Here is a 16623-nt window from a genome sequence, read left to right as displayed (position 1 = left end):
CTGCGGGCCGGCGGAGGCTGGCGGGCTCGGGCTTCTTGGGGAACAGCCTCCTTCACACCTCTTGCCGGCCTCCTGGATGGGGGCGGGGCTTGTGTGTTTTACTTCCGGTTACCGCGGCAACGACACCGGAAGCCGGAAGTGGGGATTTCAGCCGCCGGAGAAGGGAAGAGCTACCGCGGAATCGGGACTTGCTTGGAGTGACGGGCTCGAGGAGCGCTCGCGACCCGCTGCTCCCGCCCTTCTCACGTCGGATCGATTCTGCTGACAGGTGTGGCCCTCTTCCCCGAAGACAGGAAGACAGGGTACCATCGGTGGGCGTTCCGCCGCCTCCTAGATTCCCCCGGACGTCCAGGCTTCCTACTCCGGTTGGGCCCCGGTCCGTTTCTGCCGCCCGCTCCTAGGGCACTGGCCCAGGCGGGGCCGATGCTGGACCCAGGTTACTTTGGCGACGAGCTTGACTGTTCCGCTTGTCCCTCCTCCGCGGCAGCGGAGTTTGACCACGCCCCTAGTTCGTGGATGACTCTTCTAGTTCGGAGACATTTTCTGTTCATCAAACTTGACAGCATTTGAGGTTGTTAACTTCTTTAAAAAGATCCCAATACAGTTTGGCAGCTATCTTACCTCCATGTGCCTCCGTTTGCTCACTTTGCAAAACGATTAATGTCTACCCGACCTCATACCGTGTGTGTGTGTGTGTGTGTGTGTGTGTGTGTGTGTGTGAGACTCGAGAATGAATGGTCCATCCTGGCATGTTTTTAAGACAGCAAAGAGGCCACTATAGCTGGATCGGAGTAAGGCACCTGGAGAGGAAGTAATGGGGAATCAGATGGTACCGGATCTTTAGGCTTTACTAGGAACTTTGGCTTTTGCACGGAGGACAATGAGGATCCATGGTAGGCGTCTGATTAGAGCAGGGAAGTGATTGGAATTACTCTTTTAGGCTGATTTTTCTGGCCGACTGTAGGGAGCAAGGTTAAGAACAGGGTGGCCTGTTAGGAGGCTATTGCAGTAATCCAAGTGAGAGACATGGTACTTTGAGCATTTTATTATGAAAATTTAAAAGATGTACAAAAGTAGGAAGAATAGTATAGTAAACCCCATGTACCCACATCCCAGCGTGAACAATTATCAACTCATGGCTGATTTTGTTTATACCCCTTATAATCGTGTCTCATTATTATTATTGTCCAAGAACAGCTTTATTGAGATATAATCCACATACCACACCACAGAATTCACCCATTTAAAGTGTACAATTCACTGGTTTTTAGGATATTCAGAGTTGTACAACAATCACTAGTAATTCCAAAACATTTTTATCACTTCAAAAAGAAACCCTTTGCCCTTTAGCTATCACCTCCATCACTCCATCTCCCCTACCTCTAAGCAAGCACCCACTAAGCTTTCTTTTTTTAAAAAAAACTTTTCTTTTTAGTTATTTCAGAGAGAGGAAGGGAGAGTGAGAATCATTGATTGGCTGCCTCCTGCACGCTTCCTATTGGGGATCAAGCCCACAATCTGGGCATGTGCCTTGACCGGGAATTACACAGTGACCTCCTGGTTCATGAGTCGATGCTCAACCACTGAGCCACCCCGACAGGGCAGCTTTCTGTCTTTATATATTTGCTTATTCTGTACATTTCATATAAACAGAATCATACAATATGTGGTCTTTTGTGAGTTGTTTCTTTTTTAATTTTTTGTTAATCCTGAATTTTAGACAGAATGGAAGGGAGGGGGAGAGACAGAGAGAGAAACATCGATGTGAGAGAGACACATCGATTGGTGATTGATTGCCTCTAGTAGGCCAGGCTAGAGATAGAACCTGCAACCGAGGTATGTGCTCTTGACCGGAAATCCTTCAGTGTGTGGGCTGGCTCTCTAACCACTGAGCACACCGGCCAGGGCATGGCATTCTTACTTTCAGCTTACAGCCCAGAGACGGGTGCTAGACAAGCGTTTCTAACCAGTGCTGAACCATGGCTTTTCCAAGTCCCACATGTGGGCCTGCGCCTCCCTTTGGAATGGGAGTATGGGTCACCTCTTAGACCAAAAAGCCCGTGACACTAGACAGAGTGCTCGGCATTCTGCCTACAGCATGGCCCCAGAGCTGCTGACATCTGCGCTCCTTGTCCTGCAGGGGAATCTGCACAGGTCCCGTGTGACGCTCCTGCTGCCTTTCTCTTCCAAACCTTGACTTGTTGAATGAGCAGGCCCCCCTGGAAGAGTCCGCTGTGTGAGATGGTGCAGCCCAGCGGTGGCCCGGCTGGGGACCAGGACGTGCTGGGTGAAGAGCCTTCTCTGGGGAAGCCGGCCATGCTCCACCTGCCTTCGGAGCAGGGTGCTCCCGAGACCTTCCAGCGCTGCCTGGAGGAGAATCAAGAGCTCCGAGGTGAGGAGGACACTGGGTGTGGAGTAAAAAGTCAGGGGACCCAGCCCTGCTGGGGGAAGGCTTATTCTGCTCACCTGTGCCTGGGTGAGTCTGTACTGGGTCTAGGCGGACATCTGACAGTCAGCTAGCAATTCAAGCTCAGTCACGCTCCCTCAGCGTTTAAGGTGGGGTTCCCTGGACGCATACGGTGAGACCGAGATGAATGTGCAGGAAGTTTCTTCTTTTAAAAAATTGATTTCAGAGTGGAAGGGAGAGAGAGATAGAAACATCAGTGATGAGAGAGAATCATGGATCAACTGCCTCCTGCACGCCCCCCACTGGGGATGGAGCCCACAACCCAGGCATGTGCCCTGACTGGTAATTGAACCATGATCTCCTGGTTCATAGGTAGATGCTCAACCACTGAGCCACACTGGCTGGGTAGGAAGTTGCTTTAGAGTGCTCTGAGGACCAGAAGAGGAAGGGAAGGGTAGGGAAGGGAAGGACAGGGCAGAGGCAGGGGTGGGCAGAGGGAGAAGCTGGGCTGCAGTGCAGGCCGACCTTACAGGGAGCTCTGGAGCTGGAATGACCCTTCTGAGTTGTCCCAAGTTGGGCCAATGTGGCCAGGCCTTTATATTTCCATACTGATTAGTCATTAAGTGCTGGCTATCCGGGGGAAGGGGGCGTGGCCTTCTGTGGGAAGGGGGCGTGGCCTTCCGTGGGAAGGGGCGTGGCCTTCCCTGGGAAGGGCCTGTGGGCTGCTTTGGGAAAGAAAGGGAGGAGTCTTGGGCTCCTGACCCAGGGCCATCCTCCAGCTGCCCCCTCCCCACTTGTGGATGGGGGTTGAGTTTTTTCCTGGCCACCCCATCCCTGTCTCCACCACAGCCCCCACTCTCACCCCCCACACCCTCACCCGAATCAGGGCAGTTTCTCCAGGTCCCAGTGGCCATTGCACTGTGCCCCTCTGGCACCATGGCTGTCCCTGGGTGTGTCGTGCATCCCCCCTCCTCTGTGTGACGGGGCCTCACCCCTTGATCATGCCTCCGGGGCTCCAAATCTGCTCCTTTGGTACTTAGGCGGAGCCTCAGGTGCCCAGGTGGCATCACTAGCTTCTCATTCAGTGAGACTCGGTGTGAGAGGCGGCTCGGGGTTATGGGGAGTGCACTGTGCCAGGCCCAGGGGGCTGGCAGGCTGGCTGCCAGGGCTCACCTCCCCTCGGCTGTTTCCTCTGCTGCCAGATGCCATCCGGCAGAGCAACCAGATGCTGCGGGAGTGCTGCGAGGAGTTGCAGCGTTTCCAGGGCAGCCAGAGGGAGGAGAAGGAGTTCCTCATGCAGAAGTTCCAGGAGGCCAGGAAACTGGTGGAGAGACTGAACCTGGAGAAGCTGGACCTGAAGAGACAGAGGGAGCAGGCTCTACAGGAGGTGGAGCACCTGAAGCGATGCCAGCAGGTAGCCCAGGGGGCAGGCAGGCCTTTTCCTTCCCAGGAGCGGCCAAGCTAGGGGCTCTGGCCACCTGTGCGACCAGCCTCGTGCGTTCTGAAAACCCACAGGGATGTCAGTGTTTCCAGAGGGGTCCCCCAGACCACCCTCAGGACTGGCGGTTACTATGGAGGGGTTACTGCACGGGGGTCAGCGATGGGGAGGACTGAGTCTCAACTCTGGGCTAGAGCAGCTTGAGGTTATGGGGATCTGGTCCGGACTGTTTGATGAGGGAGATCAGGCAATGGCGAGTTTGGACATCTTTTTTTTTTTAGAAATACATTTTAAAAATTAATTTCACAGAGGAAGGGAGAGTGAGAGAGACATAGAAACACCAATGATGAGGGAGAATCACCAAATGGCTGGCTCCTGCATGCGCCCCACCGGGGACTGAGCCCGCAGCCCAGGCATGTGCCCTGACTGCGAATGGAACCGTGTTCTCCTGGTTCAAAGGCCGACATTCAACCACTGAGCCACTCCGGCTGAGCAACTTTTTTTTTTTTGTTGTTAATACTCACCCGAGGATATTTTTCCATTGATTTTGAGAGAGAGTGGAAGAGAGAGGGAAAGACAGAAATATCAATGTGAGAGAAACACATCGATTGGTTGCCTCCTGCATGAGCCCTGTCCAGGGCTTGGGACGGGGAGTGGCCTGCAACCAGGTTATGTGCCCTTGACTGGAATGGAACCTGGGACCCTTTGGTCAGCAGGCTGACGCTCTATCCGCTGAGCCAAACCAGCAAGGGCTCTTTTTTTAAAAAAAAATATTTAGCCGGAAAACTTGATCTACACATTTTTTTCTTTTTAAATATATTTTTATTGATTTCAGAGAGGAAAGGAGAGGGAGAGAGATAGAAACATCAATGATGAGAGAGAATCATCTATCGGCTGTCTCCTGCACGCCCCCCCCCCCCACTGGGGATTGAGCCTGCAACCCAGGCATGTGCCCTGACCGGGAATCAAACCGTGATGGCCTGGTTCATAGGTCGATGCTCACCTTCTGAGCCACACCGGCCGGGCTGGACAACTTTTGAATTTTGTTGCTGGCAGAGGTCTTCTGGGAATAGTGTCATTCCTAGTGGCCCCAGGCCTGTGGAATGAAGCGTGTACTTTTGTCGCTGTCTTTGTGTCTCGCTTCCCTTGGCATCTAGTCTCAGAGAGGCTGAGAGATTCCTGCAGGGCTCAGTCCTCATGGCCTGGTCGTCAGTGTTAGGAGACTTGAGGCCGCTCTGTGCTGGGTCTCATCATACCCCATCCGCAGAGATGAGGAGGGGCTCATGGGACTCGACCCCTTTCCATTGCATCAGTTGCCTTGCTGGGGTTTGGAAACTGCTGGAGGCGAGAGGTGAGATGAGTAGGGGTGCCAAGGGCAGGAGAGAAGCCCTCGGGGTGACACAGCTTAGCACTTGCAGGCTGCCCCAGGGTATGGGGCCACCAAGGGTGGGCAGCTGGTGACAAAGCATTGCTGACAGGAAGTGGGTTTTTTTCATGTAGCAGATGGCTGAGGACAAGGCCTCGGTGAAAGCCCAGGTGACGTCCTTGCTGGGGGAGCTCCAGGAGAGCCAGAGTCGCTTGGAGGCTGCCACCAAGGATCGGCAGGCTTTGGAAGTCAGGTGAGTGGCGAGGGCAAGCCCACCTAAAGGCCTCTGTCAGGGCACCTGAGAAGACTGAGGCCATTTAGGTATCTCTGGGGTTTCCTCTATGATGGGGGACTGGAGGACTGACTGTGAGTGAGCATAGGGGCGTGGAGACAGGTGCTTAGCTGAGCTGTGCCCTGACCAGGAATCGAACCGTGACCTCCTGGTTCATAGGTCGATGCTCAACCACTGAGCAACGCTGGCTGGGCATCAGCACCTAACTTTTATCTGATAACACATGCAAATGTGTGTTCAATATATATATACACTGAGTGGCCAGATTATTATGATCTCTGAATGCATAATAATCTGGCCATCCTATATAATAAAAGGCTAATATGCAAATTGTCCCCTCCACCAGGAGTTTGACTAGCAGGCAGGCCGGCCAACTGCCCATGTCCCCTTCCCCCTGGCCAGGTTGGCCGGAGCCCACCCATGCACGAATTCATGCACCAGGCCTCTAATGTATATATACTGAGTGGCCAGATTATTATGCGTTCAGAGATCATAATAATCTGGCCTCTCAGTGTATATTTGGATGGGTGTGGGGAAAAACCCCCAGTAACCTGCCCCCACCCAGAAACACTCACTGTTGCCCTCCTGGTGGGGCCTACAGAAGACCTCGGTACGGCAGGGTGACATGTCGGAACCTGGAACTGTAGATTTAGAGGGATATGAATGTGGAGACGGGAGATCGGGGACTGTGGGGTAATATGGGGCCTGAATCGGAAGACTGGGGGCTGTGGGGGGACCCAGGGGAGAAGACACGAGCTGCTACAGCAGGAGTACAGAGGGAAAGAGGAATTTCCTTCCCAGGCTACTGCTGCCCCCAGGCAGGCCAGGCCAGTGGGAGGCTCTCCTCACAGGTGTGGATGTTTGGATTTCCAAATGAGCCACTGAGGTGGGCCAGTCACTTCCTTGCCACTTCTAGAATAGTCACTGGGAGGGAAAGAGTTGCCTGAACACACTGACCCTGCCTCTCCCTCCAGTTGCCCCACCCGTTTCTTTTTTAATTTTATTTTATATTTTTATTGATTTCAGAGAAGAAGGGAGAAGGAGAGGGAGAGAAACATCAATGATGAGAGAGAATCATTGATCGGCTGCCTCCTGCACACCCTGCACTGGGGATGGAGCCTGCTACCCCGGGCATGTGCCCTGACCGGAATTGAACCGTGACCTCGTGGTTCATAGGTCAACGCTCAACCATTGAGCCACGCCGGCCGGGAACCCCCACCTTATTTCTTACCTTGCTCCCCCCCACCTTCTAGAAAGTCTTATTTTTTCTGGCTGCCTCCACTTCCTCTCCTCCCAATCTCTCCTGGCCCCTCCACTGAGACTTCTCTGCCTGGGCCCCCATTCCCCGCCTCTTGGCCCCTAAGGGGTGGTTCCTGAGAGCTCCTCTCCCCTGGCCGCAGCAGCATCCTCTTCTGGGATCACTCCTTCACCTTTGAAGGGGCTTCCATAATGGATGGCATCAGCCTGAACCTGAGCCCCAGGTCCCCTTGGCACCTGCACTGGGTTGTTGGCTGGGCCCCTGCATTGACACAAACACGTTGCCCCTAACCTGGTGCCCTGCAGTTGTCCCTGTCTCCAGTGACAGTGCCTCCTTTTTTTGTTTTTTGTTTTGTTGTCCTCATCCCAGGATATTTTTCTATTGATTTTTAGAGAGAGTGGAAGGGAGGGGAGAGACACAGAGAGAAACATTGATGTGAGAGAGACACATCGATTAGTTGCCTCCTGCATGTTCCCTGACTGAGGCCGGGGATCGAGCCTGCAACTGAGGTACGTGCCCTTAACTGGAATCCAACCTTGGACCCTTCAGTCCGAGGACTGACGTTCTATCCCCTGAGCCAAACTGGCTAGGGCAACCTTCCCCTTTCGCACACTGTGTTGGCTCTGCATTGACAGGATGTTCTGAACCACGACTCCTCCCCGTGCTCCTAGTGCCCGCCCTCTCCCCTCAGACTGCAGAGCTTCTAGTGCTCTCTGGCTCCCACCTGCCTTCCCCAGGGCTCCTGTGAGCACTCTCACTCCTGCTGGGGCCCCACCGTGACCTCCCCATTCCCCCATGCAGGGCCCGGGCAGCCAGTGAGCAGGCCCGGCAGCTGGAGAGCGAGCGGGAGGCGCTGCAGCAGCAGCACAGCGTGCAGGTGGACCAGTTGCGCATGCAGAACCAGAGCATGGAGGCTGCTCTGCGCATGGAGCGCCAGGCTGCCTCGGAGGAGAAGTGAGTGGTGCCTGACATGAGAGGGATGGAGACCAGAGGGGTGTCGGTGGCTTTCTACCTGTGAGAGAGCCCTTCTAGGGACTGTCAGTGGCTGAGGGCTGGATTCAGTTCCTTAACCATCGTCACACCCAAGTGATTCATACTTGAAATGACAACATTCTCTAGGCCATATTCAGACTCCACTGTTTGGCCACGTGTTTACAGCATCTGGTCCAGGATCCTTCATTCCTTTTGTTGGTGTACCTTTGACTAGTCCTGCCTTTCTGTTTTTCATGAAGTTGACTTTTTTTTGTTGTTTTGTTAATCCTCACCTGAGGATATTTTCCACATTGATCCTTTTAAAAAATATATATATTTTATTGATTTCTTTACAGAGAGGAGGGGAGAGGGATAGAGAGTTAGAAACATCGATGAGAGAGAAACATCGATCAGCTGCCTCCTGCCCACTCCCTACTGGGGATGTGCCCGCAACCAAGGTACATGCCCTTGACTGGAATCGAACCTGGGACCCTTCAGTCAACAGGCCGACGCTCTATCCACTGAGCCAAACCGGTTAGGGCCCCCATTGATTCTTTATTTTTTAATTTCATTTATTTTTTAAACGTTTTTATTTTTAATATTTTTAGGGAGAGGGATAGAGAGATGGAAACATTGATGAGAGAGAAACATCATCAGTTGGCTGACTCCTGCACGCCCCCCACAGGGGATTGAGCCACAACCCAGTCATGTGCCCTGACCAGGAATCGAACTGGTGACCTCTTGGTTCCTGGGTCAATGCTCAATCGCTGAGCTACACCAGGCCAGGCTTCCTATTGATTCTTTAGAGAGAATGTAATGGAGGGGGAGAGACAGAGAGAAACATCGATGTGAGAGAGACACATCGATTGGTTGCCTCCCACATGTGCCCCAACCAGGGTCAGGGATCAAGCCTGCAACCGAAGTACATGCTCTTGACCAGAATCAAACCCAGGACCCTTCAGTCCACAGGCTGACACTCTATCCACTGAGCCTTACTGGCTAGGGTGTGAAGTTGACTCTTTTAAAGAGTGCAGACAGTTCCATTTTATTATCAACATTTCTTTTCATACTTCAAAATATGCTAGTTATGAGGAAAATAATATTAACTACTTAGCCAAGCATGCCTTGGAACTGATGGCCTCTAAGGCACGTATGTGCCCTGGGAGTCCCATTCGGGTTTGTGGGAGGAAGAAAGAGGGTGGAGTTGGAGGCAGGAAAAGCTGTGGCTGGTCCAGGACAAGGTGGTTTCTCCAGTGAAAGCTCCTTTTTCTTAGGAGGAAGCTGGCGCAGCTCCAGGCAGCCTATCACCAGCTCTTCCAAGATTATGACAACCACATGAAGAGTAGCAATGAGCGAAACCGAGTGAGTATGGCGGGCACACCCCAGGGACTGTCTAGGACTGAGCTGGCCCGGCTCCCCCCTATGGGGCCTGCTCTCCCAAATGCGAGGGAGGGATACTCGACTTAATCTTAGAGTTTTGTCAAGGCTGCAGTGTGATGGCTCAGGGTAGACTACGGGGAGATGGGGACACTTGGGCTGTGCTGCTTGCTGCCTATGGTGACCTGGGTTGGGTCTCCACCCCCTCCCTGGGCTGGGTCCTCTTGCTAGCCGTCACTAGTTTGGCTCCTGGCTCAGATTTCTCTGGGAATGATTCCATCTCAGTGTTGAAGTCAGCGGGGAGCCCTTTTCTAATTTGTCCTTATTAGACCTCTACTGAGTTCAGTGTTTGTTTTTTAAAATATATTTTTATTGATTTCAGAGAGGAAGGGAGAGGAAGGGAGAGAGAAACATCAATGATGAGAGAGAATCATCGATCGGCTGCCTCCTGCACACCCAACACAGGGATTGAGCCCGCAACCCCAGGCATGTGCCCTGACCAGGAATCGAACCATGACCTTCTGGTTCATAGGTCAACGCTCAACCACTGGGCCACGCTGGCTAGGCTGGGTACAGTTTTTAGTGATCACAATTTAAGAAGGAGCTGGTCAAACACAAATATACGCAGAAGAGACTTATAAGGGTAAAGCCTGAAACCGGTTACACAGGAAGAGTTAGTTGCCAAATTGCGCCCCTTGGATCTCCAGAAGGATGGCTGGGTGGTGTGTGTGCATGCATGTGTCCTTGTGTCTGTGCATCTGTGCATGTGTCTATCTGTATGTGTGTCTGTGTATGTATGTTTGTGTGCTCATGTATTTGTGCTATGACTGAGTGCATCTGTGTATGTGTGTGTCTGAGTGCGAGTGTCTGTGTGTGAGTGTGTGTGTATGTGGGTGTCTGGGAAGGACCAGCAGACCTTTGACCAGGTGGCAGAGTGGAAAGATCGATGCGTTTTGGTGTAGCGGGCGCGTGGTGGAGTGTTAGTTTGTGAGACCAGCTCAGCGTGGAGCGGGCGGCCTCAGGAGGGAGTGTGGCTCTTGACCTTTGACGGGTTGGAGGAGGGCTGTCCAGCTGGGATTCTGGGAAGGGAGTGTTGGCCTGGGTGGGAGCTTGTGCCAGATGACCTCAGAGGTCCTCTTCAGCCTCCACCTCCCCGTGCCCTGCACACACTGACATCTTTTTTTTTTTAATATATTTTCATTTCAGAGAGGAAGGGAGAGGGAAAGACAGGTAGAAACATCAATGATGAGAGAGAATCATTGATCGGCCGCCTCCTGCACGCCCCACACTGGGGATTGAGCCCGCAACCCGGGCACGTGCCCTTGACCGGAATCGAACCCGGGACCCTTCATTCTGCAGGCAGATGCTATAGCCACTGAGCCAAACCGGCCAGGGCCACACACTGGCATCTTGTGGCTGGCAGGCCACCTGGGTCTGATCTTTTGTTCCTCTTGGTTCTTCTTGCCTGAAGTAGCAGCCAGCATGGGGGTGGCACGACCCCAGGCCTGGGCCAGCTCGGGCTTCATCAGCTCCCCTCGCCCATCCCCAGGGAATGCAGCTGGAAGATCTCAAGCAGCAGCTCCAGCAGGCCGAGGAGGCCCTAGTGGCTAAGCAGGAATTGATCGATAAGCTGAAGGAAGAGGCCGAGCAGCACAAGATTGTGATGGAGACCGTTCCGGTGCTCAAGGCCCAGGTGAGGGGTCTGTGGTCTACATGCCGGTGAGCAGGCCAGGCCTGCTGGCGCTGGCACCTGGCATGTCTCTGGTGTCATTTTACAGTGGCTTCTCAGAAGCTCTTCGAGCCCCTTGACCTCGTGACTAGTCCTATGCCTCTCAGTGCACCTGGGGACTCTCTATGCCATGGGCCGTGGGAGGGTAGAAGTGGGCTCTGCCTTCGCCCCTGGTGCCCGGCACAGTGTCCAGTGAGTGGCTGACGGATGGGGGGCACATTCCTTTCTCTTGGCGTTGCCAGGCGGATATCTACGAGGCTGATTTCCAGGCTGAGAGGCAGGCCCGGGAGAAGCTGGCCGAGAAGAAGGAGCTGCTGCAGGAGCAGCTGGAGCAGCTGCAGCGGGAGTACAGCAGGTTGAAGGCCAGCTGTCAGGAGTCGGCCAGGTAGGTCTTGGAGCACGTGGCCCACGCAGAGCAGAGCGGGATGGGTGCTGTGGGGGCTCCAGCGGTGAGCGCAAGAGACCGAGGGCTTCTGGCCCTCCGTCTCTCCTCCTGCCACCCTGTCCTTCCATCAGCTTTGCACCCCGCTCGGAGCTTGGCTTGTACGTATTGATTGCATAGTTTCTCTTCTCAAAGGATTGAAGATATGAGGAAGCGGCATGTAGAGGTCTCCCAGCCCCCTGCCCAAGGTGAGAGCTGCAGGAGGAGGGGCTGGGGAGGGCAGGGTGCTGGCAGCCTGGGGAGCCTGGGCGGTGGGAGCTCGAATGGGCTGCTTCTCATGGGTACACTCCCCACCCCAACCCCAGGGATGCTAAAGGGAAGGTGCTAGTGGCAGTGACCTTGGTAATTGGATCCGACTGTCCGATCAGGTCTCAGTACTTTCTGTCCCCCCCCCCCCCGCAGTTTGTGCTATAACCGGGTGCCTGTTCTCCTTCTGCAGCTCACCAGTCCTTTCACCCCGCCTTGTTCAGCCAGAGGAGAAGCCCCCCCGAGGAGCCACCTGACTTCTGTTGCCCCAAGTGCCAGTATCAGGCTCCTGACATGGACACCCTGCAGATCCACGTCATGGAGTGCATTCAGTAGAGCCGCCTGCCAGCGACCAGCCCAGGACAGTGCAATCTCCGCTTTCCTCTCCCGCCTGCCTCGTTCCAGGCGAGGTGACGAAGAGCAGGCTGCTTCTTTGAGCGCCCCGAGCTAGCTGCAGGGACTTCCGCTTCAGCTTCCCCGGCTGCTGGTGTGCCCCTTTCCGGCCCCACGGGGTCCCAGCCTGATGCTGTGCTCTTTTTGTCCGTTCTGTCTGCTTGAACCACTTGCCTCTTGGGCTCCCTCTTCCACCTCCACTGGGGAAGTCAGGAATCAAGGTCAAGGCTCTCAGAGAAGGACTGCTTCCCAGCCTGAGATGGGAGGGAGCCCTTCCTTCTGGCCCAGCTCCAGCGCATGCGCTGCCGGCACAGTCCTGGGCTGTGTGCTCTTCCGCTGGGAGGCTGCACCACGGCATTTGCCTTGTTGCCAGTCTTTTTAATTGTCGTATAAATAATGTCGCAGTGAAAATGCATTGGGTCAACCTTGTGTGTCTTTGGGTCAGATTCTTAGAAGCGGCCACACTGAGCATCTGCAAACGGGGTAGATGGTGCCGGTGGCCCCCAGTGTGGTTTCCTGCTCTCCCCTTGTTCCCCATAGCCTTGCCCTGGTGAGGGGTGTCAACCTGTGGGCTTTTGCCATCATGTAGTTGTCATTAAGAGTGAGCTTGAGCGTCTTTCAGAGCTTCAGGGTCCTTTCCAATTCTGGCGTGAATGGCTTGTTTGTATCGGTTGACCAGTTTGCTCTTGAGCTGTTAGTCTCTTGTTCCTCGCTTTGTAGGAGCTCTTTGGCCATTAGTGGGGTCAGCTCTTCCATGTGGTGGAAGCTGCAGTGATCTTTTTCCCACCATGACTCGGTACTTAGCGTGGTTTGGACTTGAAGTTTGTTATCTTTGTGTAGTCACATTTTCCCACCCTTCCTCCATTGCTTTGGGTTTGGAGTTGTGGCCACCTCATGGTCTGACGGGGTGGAGGGGGGATGCTTCTCACAAGCACACTTTTTAAAAATATATATATTTTTATTGATTTCAGAGAGGAAGGGAGAAGGAGAGAGAGAGACATCAATGATGAGAGGGAATCATTGATTGGCTGCCTCATGCACGTCCCTGACCAGGGATTGAGCCCACAACCTGGGTATATGCCCTGACCGGAAATCGAACCGTGACTTCTTGGTCCATAGGTCGACGCTCAACCATGCTGGCCAGCTGCAAGTACACTTAAAAAAAATTATATATATATATTTTTATTGATTTCAGAGAGGAAGGGAGAGGGGGAGAGAGATAGAAACATAAATGATGGATGCAATAGAAATATTATTGATCAGCTGCCTCCTGCACGCCCCCTACTGGGGATGGAGCCCACAACCTGGGCATGTGCCCTGACCAGGAGTTGAACTGTGACCTCCCGGTTCATAAGCTGATATTCAACCACTGAGCCACACCAGCCAGGCTCACAAGCACACTTTTCCTTTTCCCAACACCGAAGCATGCTCTTGTCCTTCCCGAGATCATCGCCACCCAGTGTGAGTGGTGGCAGCCATGTTTCATCATGTTCCAGGAGTCTGTGATACTGTTCCAGCAGATGTGAGTAGGAGGAGGGGGTAGGCTGCAGTACGATGGAGCTGTTAGACCAGCTGTGCCCGGGGTGGTGGCTACTGGCTTTGTACTTCTCACAGGGTGAACACAGGCACGTAGGAGTCCTTCTCTGACCAGCTCCCTCTTCTGAAGGGGGGTTGAGAGAAAGCAGGTATGACACAGGATCAGTGAGAGGTGGACATTCTTTTTTTGGGGGGACTTTCCCGAGGCTCCGGTAGTGGCACCCATGAGGGCTGCACAGCAGTGGCAGCAGCTGGGAGCTTTACAAATGTTCCTGCCCGGGCCCTGGACCACCTGAGTCAGAGGCTGACCACGGCACTGGGCTGTGGCTGGGAACCGCTGCTCTTTTTTTTTAACAACAAATATATTTATTGATTTTAGGGAGGAAGGAAGAAGGAGAGAGAGATAGAAACATCAACGATGAGAGAGAATCATAGATCGGCTGCCTCCTGCACGCCCCACACTCGGGATTAAGCCCACAACCCGGGTATGTGCCCTGACCAGGAATCGAACTGTGACCTCTTGGTTCATAGGTCGACGCTCAACCACTGAGCCATGTTGGCCAGGCAACCACTGCTCTTTTGAACCTTCCCTTTTGCCTGCTTCCTTCTGTAGGGCCAACTCTACATTCTACACCAGAGATTTTGAACCAGGCTGTTTGCCCAGAAGAGGGATTCTTCTTTCTTCTTTCTGGCTTTGCTCTGGTTGGGTTTCCGGAACAAGTGGTGGGATTCTTCCGGTGAGGGAAGTAGCTTGCCTGCCTTCTTAGCTGTGGCCCCTTGATTCTCATGAGCCTGGCTTTGGGAAGTAGATAGATAGCTAGAAGCACATCCTGCCAGAACCTATGTTGTTCCCTGTTGCTCACACACCTGCTGCTCGATGCTTACGAGAAATCCAGATGGCCAGTTAGCACAACAAGAAAGCGTTTCTCTTTCACCAGTCACTAAAACGACACAGACTCCAATTGAACAAAAAGTAATTTCAAAAGTGCAACAAATGATGTCTGGTGCCCTGCTGGCGAGGTGCAGGGGATAGGTCCTGTGGACTGGTTTGGCAGAACGGACATTCTCAGCCTGTTTAACCGTAAGAGACAGTCAGGTACTGTGACTTTGGCATTGTAGACATGCTTACTGCACCATCATTTAAAAATTAAAAAAATATATATTTTTATTGATTTCAGAGAGAAAGGGAGAGGGGGAGAGAGAGAAACATCAACGATGAGAGAGAATCATCGATCGGCTGCCTCCTGCATGCCCCACACTGAGGATTGAGCCCTCAACCTGACTGGGAATCAAACCTTGACCTCCTGGTTCATAGGTTGACGCTCAACCACTGAGCCACGCTGGCCAGGCTGCATCATCATCTGTAGCTGCCAAAAGTTGTGGTGAAAGAGGAGGCTTCCCTCTGGACCACATGGACCCACACAGCGAGGGTTGTGAACATCTTGCGGTGTGGCACACGCTCTGTAGCAGGTTGGTGTGAAAAAGCCAGTAGACAAAATTATGTGTAAGGTGTGACCCCAATAAAAAAGTAAAAGCTGCAGATGCACACCTTGCTACCATTTGGGTGGGAAACCGGTATCGTCATTGTCTTTTGAACAAGAACCAGGCCCTTTCTCTTAAGGATACAAACCGCAGTATTTGTGCATGAAATTAATGTATGATGCTTTGTTAAGTGAGCTGTGAGAACATTCATAATTTCTCTGTATAAATGTTTGCATAACATTAGGAATAGCTGCTCTTTGAATGCTTGGTAAAACTGCTTAGATCTAATGGATTTCATATGGGTGAGGGTAGGTTTTAAACCACTGATTCAATTTTCTTGAAACTGAATTTAGTTGTACTCAGGTGTTTTGTTTCTTGAGTAAGTTATATTTTCTTAGCACAGTGTTCAGTTAATCACTTCAAATTTACTGCAATAAATTGATCCTATCATTTAAAAATCTCTGCTGTACTGTATTATATACTTTTTACTCCTAACATTTCTATTCATAATGTGTAACTTTTAAAAAAATCAGTCTTTCCAGATGTTTGCCTAGTTTATTTCTCTTTTCAAAGATGTTTGGGGAATCCTTTAAAAAATGTTTCCAGCCCTGGACAGTGTGGCTCAGTGGGTTGGAGCATTGTCCTGTGCATAGAAAGGCCGATTCCTAGTCAGGGCACACACAACTGGTTTTCAGGTTTGATCCCCAGTCAGGTGTGTACGGGAGACAACTGATCAATGTTTCTCTCTTGCATGGATGTTATTTCTCTCTCCCTCTCCCTTCCTCCCACACCTTTTTGTGCTTTTTAAAGAATACATATTTTTATTGCTTTCAGAGAGGAAGGGAGAGAGATAGAAACATCAATGATGAGAATCATTGATCAGCTGCCTCCTGCACACCCCACATTGGGGATCAAGCCCGCAACCCTGACCGGGAATCGAACCATGACCTGGTTCATAGGTCAATGCTCACCCACTGAGCCATGCTGGCTGGGCACCTTTTTGTGCTTTTAAAGTTTCTCTATCCCAAAACAGGAGGCAGTAGGCTATATAATAACCCACAAATGTATATTCCATAGCTATTTTAACCAGTCCCCTATGTATAGGCCTTTATGCTGTTCTCATTTTTCAGTATTATAAACAGTGCTGAAATAAATATCCTGGTACATTTGTTTTTGTGCAATAGATATTTAGAAGGGGAATTGTTGGGTTGAAGTATAACCCCTTTTAAAGGTATTTGGTACATGGAATACTATGCAGCTGTAAAAAGAAGAATCTTACCCTTTGAGACAGCATGGAGGGAGCTGGAGAGTATCATGCTAAGTGATATAAGCCAGTCAGGGAAAGACAAGTATCACATGATCTCACTCATTTGTGGAATGCTAATTAATAAAATAAACTGATGAACAGAGTGGATCCAGAGACATGGAAGCATGGAACAGAGTGCAGAATGTCAGAGGAAAGGCGGGGAAGGGTGGGAAGGGATCAACTAAAGAACTGTGTGCATATATGCATAGCCCATGGTCACAGACAATAGGGTGGTGAAGGCCTGGGGTGGGGCAGGCTGGAGGGGGTCAATGGGGGAAAAGAAGGGACATATGTAATACCTCCAACAATATTCAAAACAAAACAAAACAAAACGAAAAGGTATTTGATACATATCATCAAATTGCCTCGCAAAGTTTGC

The 16623-nt window shown here is 52.0% G+C and overlaps 1 protein-coding gene across 1 annotated transcript; it reads left to right on the top strand.

Moving 5' to 3' along the window:
• The first annotated feature begins 133 nt into the window (after nucleotides 1-133).
• On the top strand, nucleotides 134-16367 carry IKBKG (inhibitor of nuclear factor kappa B kinase regulatory subunit gamma). The gene is made up of 10 exons (XM_079800925.1): nucleotides 134-268; nucleotides 2141-2392; nucleotides 3610-3821; nucleotides 5346-5464; nucleotides 7563-7715; nucleotides 9008-9095; nucleotides 10660-10803; nucleotides 11082-11224; nucleotides 11417-11469; nucleotides 11721-16367. Exons 2-10 carry the CDS (start codon nucleotides 2206-2208, stop codon nucleotides 11861-11863), a joined length of 1242 nt encoding a protein of 413 aa, XP_079657051.1. The 5' UTR covers nucleotides 134-268; nucleotides 2141-2205; the 3' UTR covers nucleotides 11864-16367.
• The last annotated feature ends 256 nt before the right edge of the window (nucleotides 16368-16623 follow it).

The sequence above is a fragment of the Cnephaeus nilssonii genome (genome assembly GCF_951640355.1).
Source record: "Cnephaeus nilssonii genome assembly, contig: SCAFFOLD_185, whole genome shotgun sequence".
In the NCBI taxonomy this organism is placed as follows: Eukaryota; Metazoa; Chordata; class Mammalia; order Chiroptera; family Vespertilionidae; genus Cnephaeus; species Cnephaeus nilssonii.
Note: the sequence above shows the minus strand (reverse complement) of the source record. Positions and strands in the feature narration are given on the sequence as shown.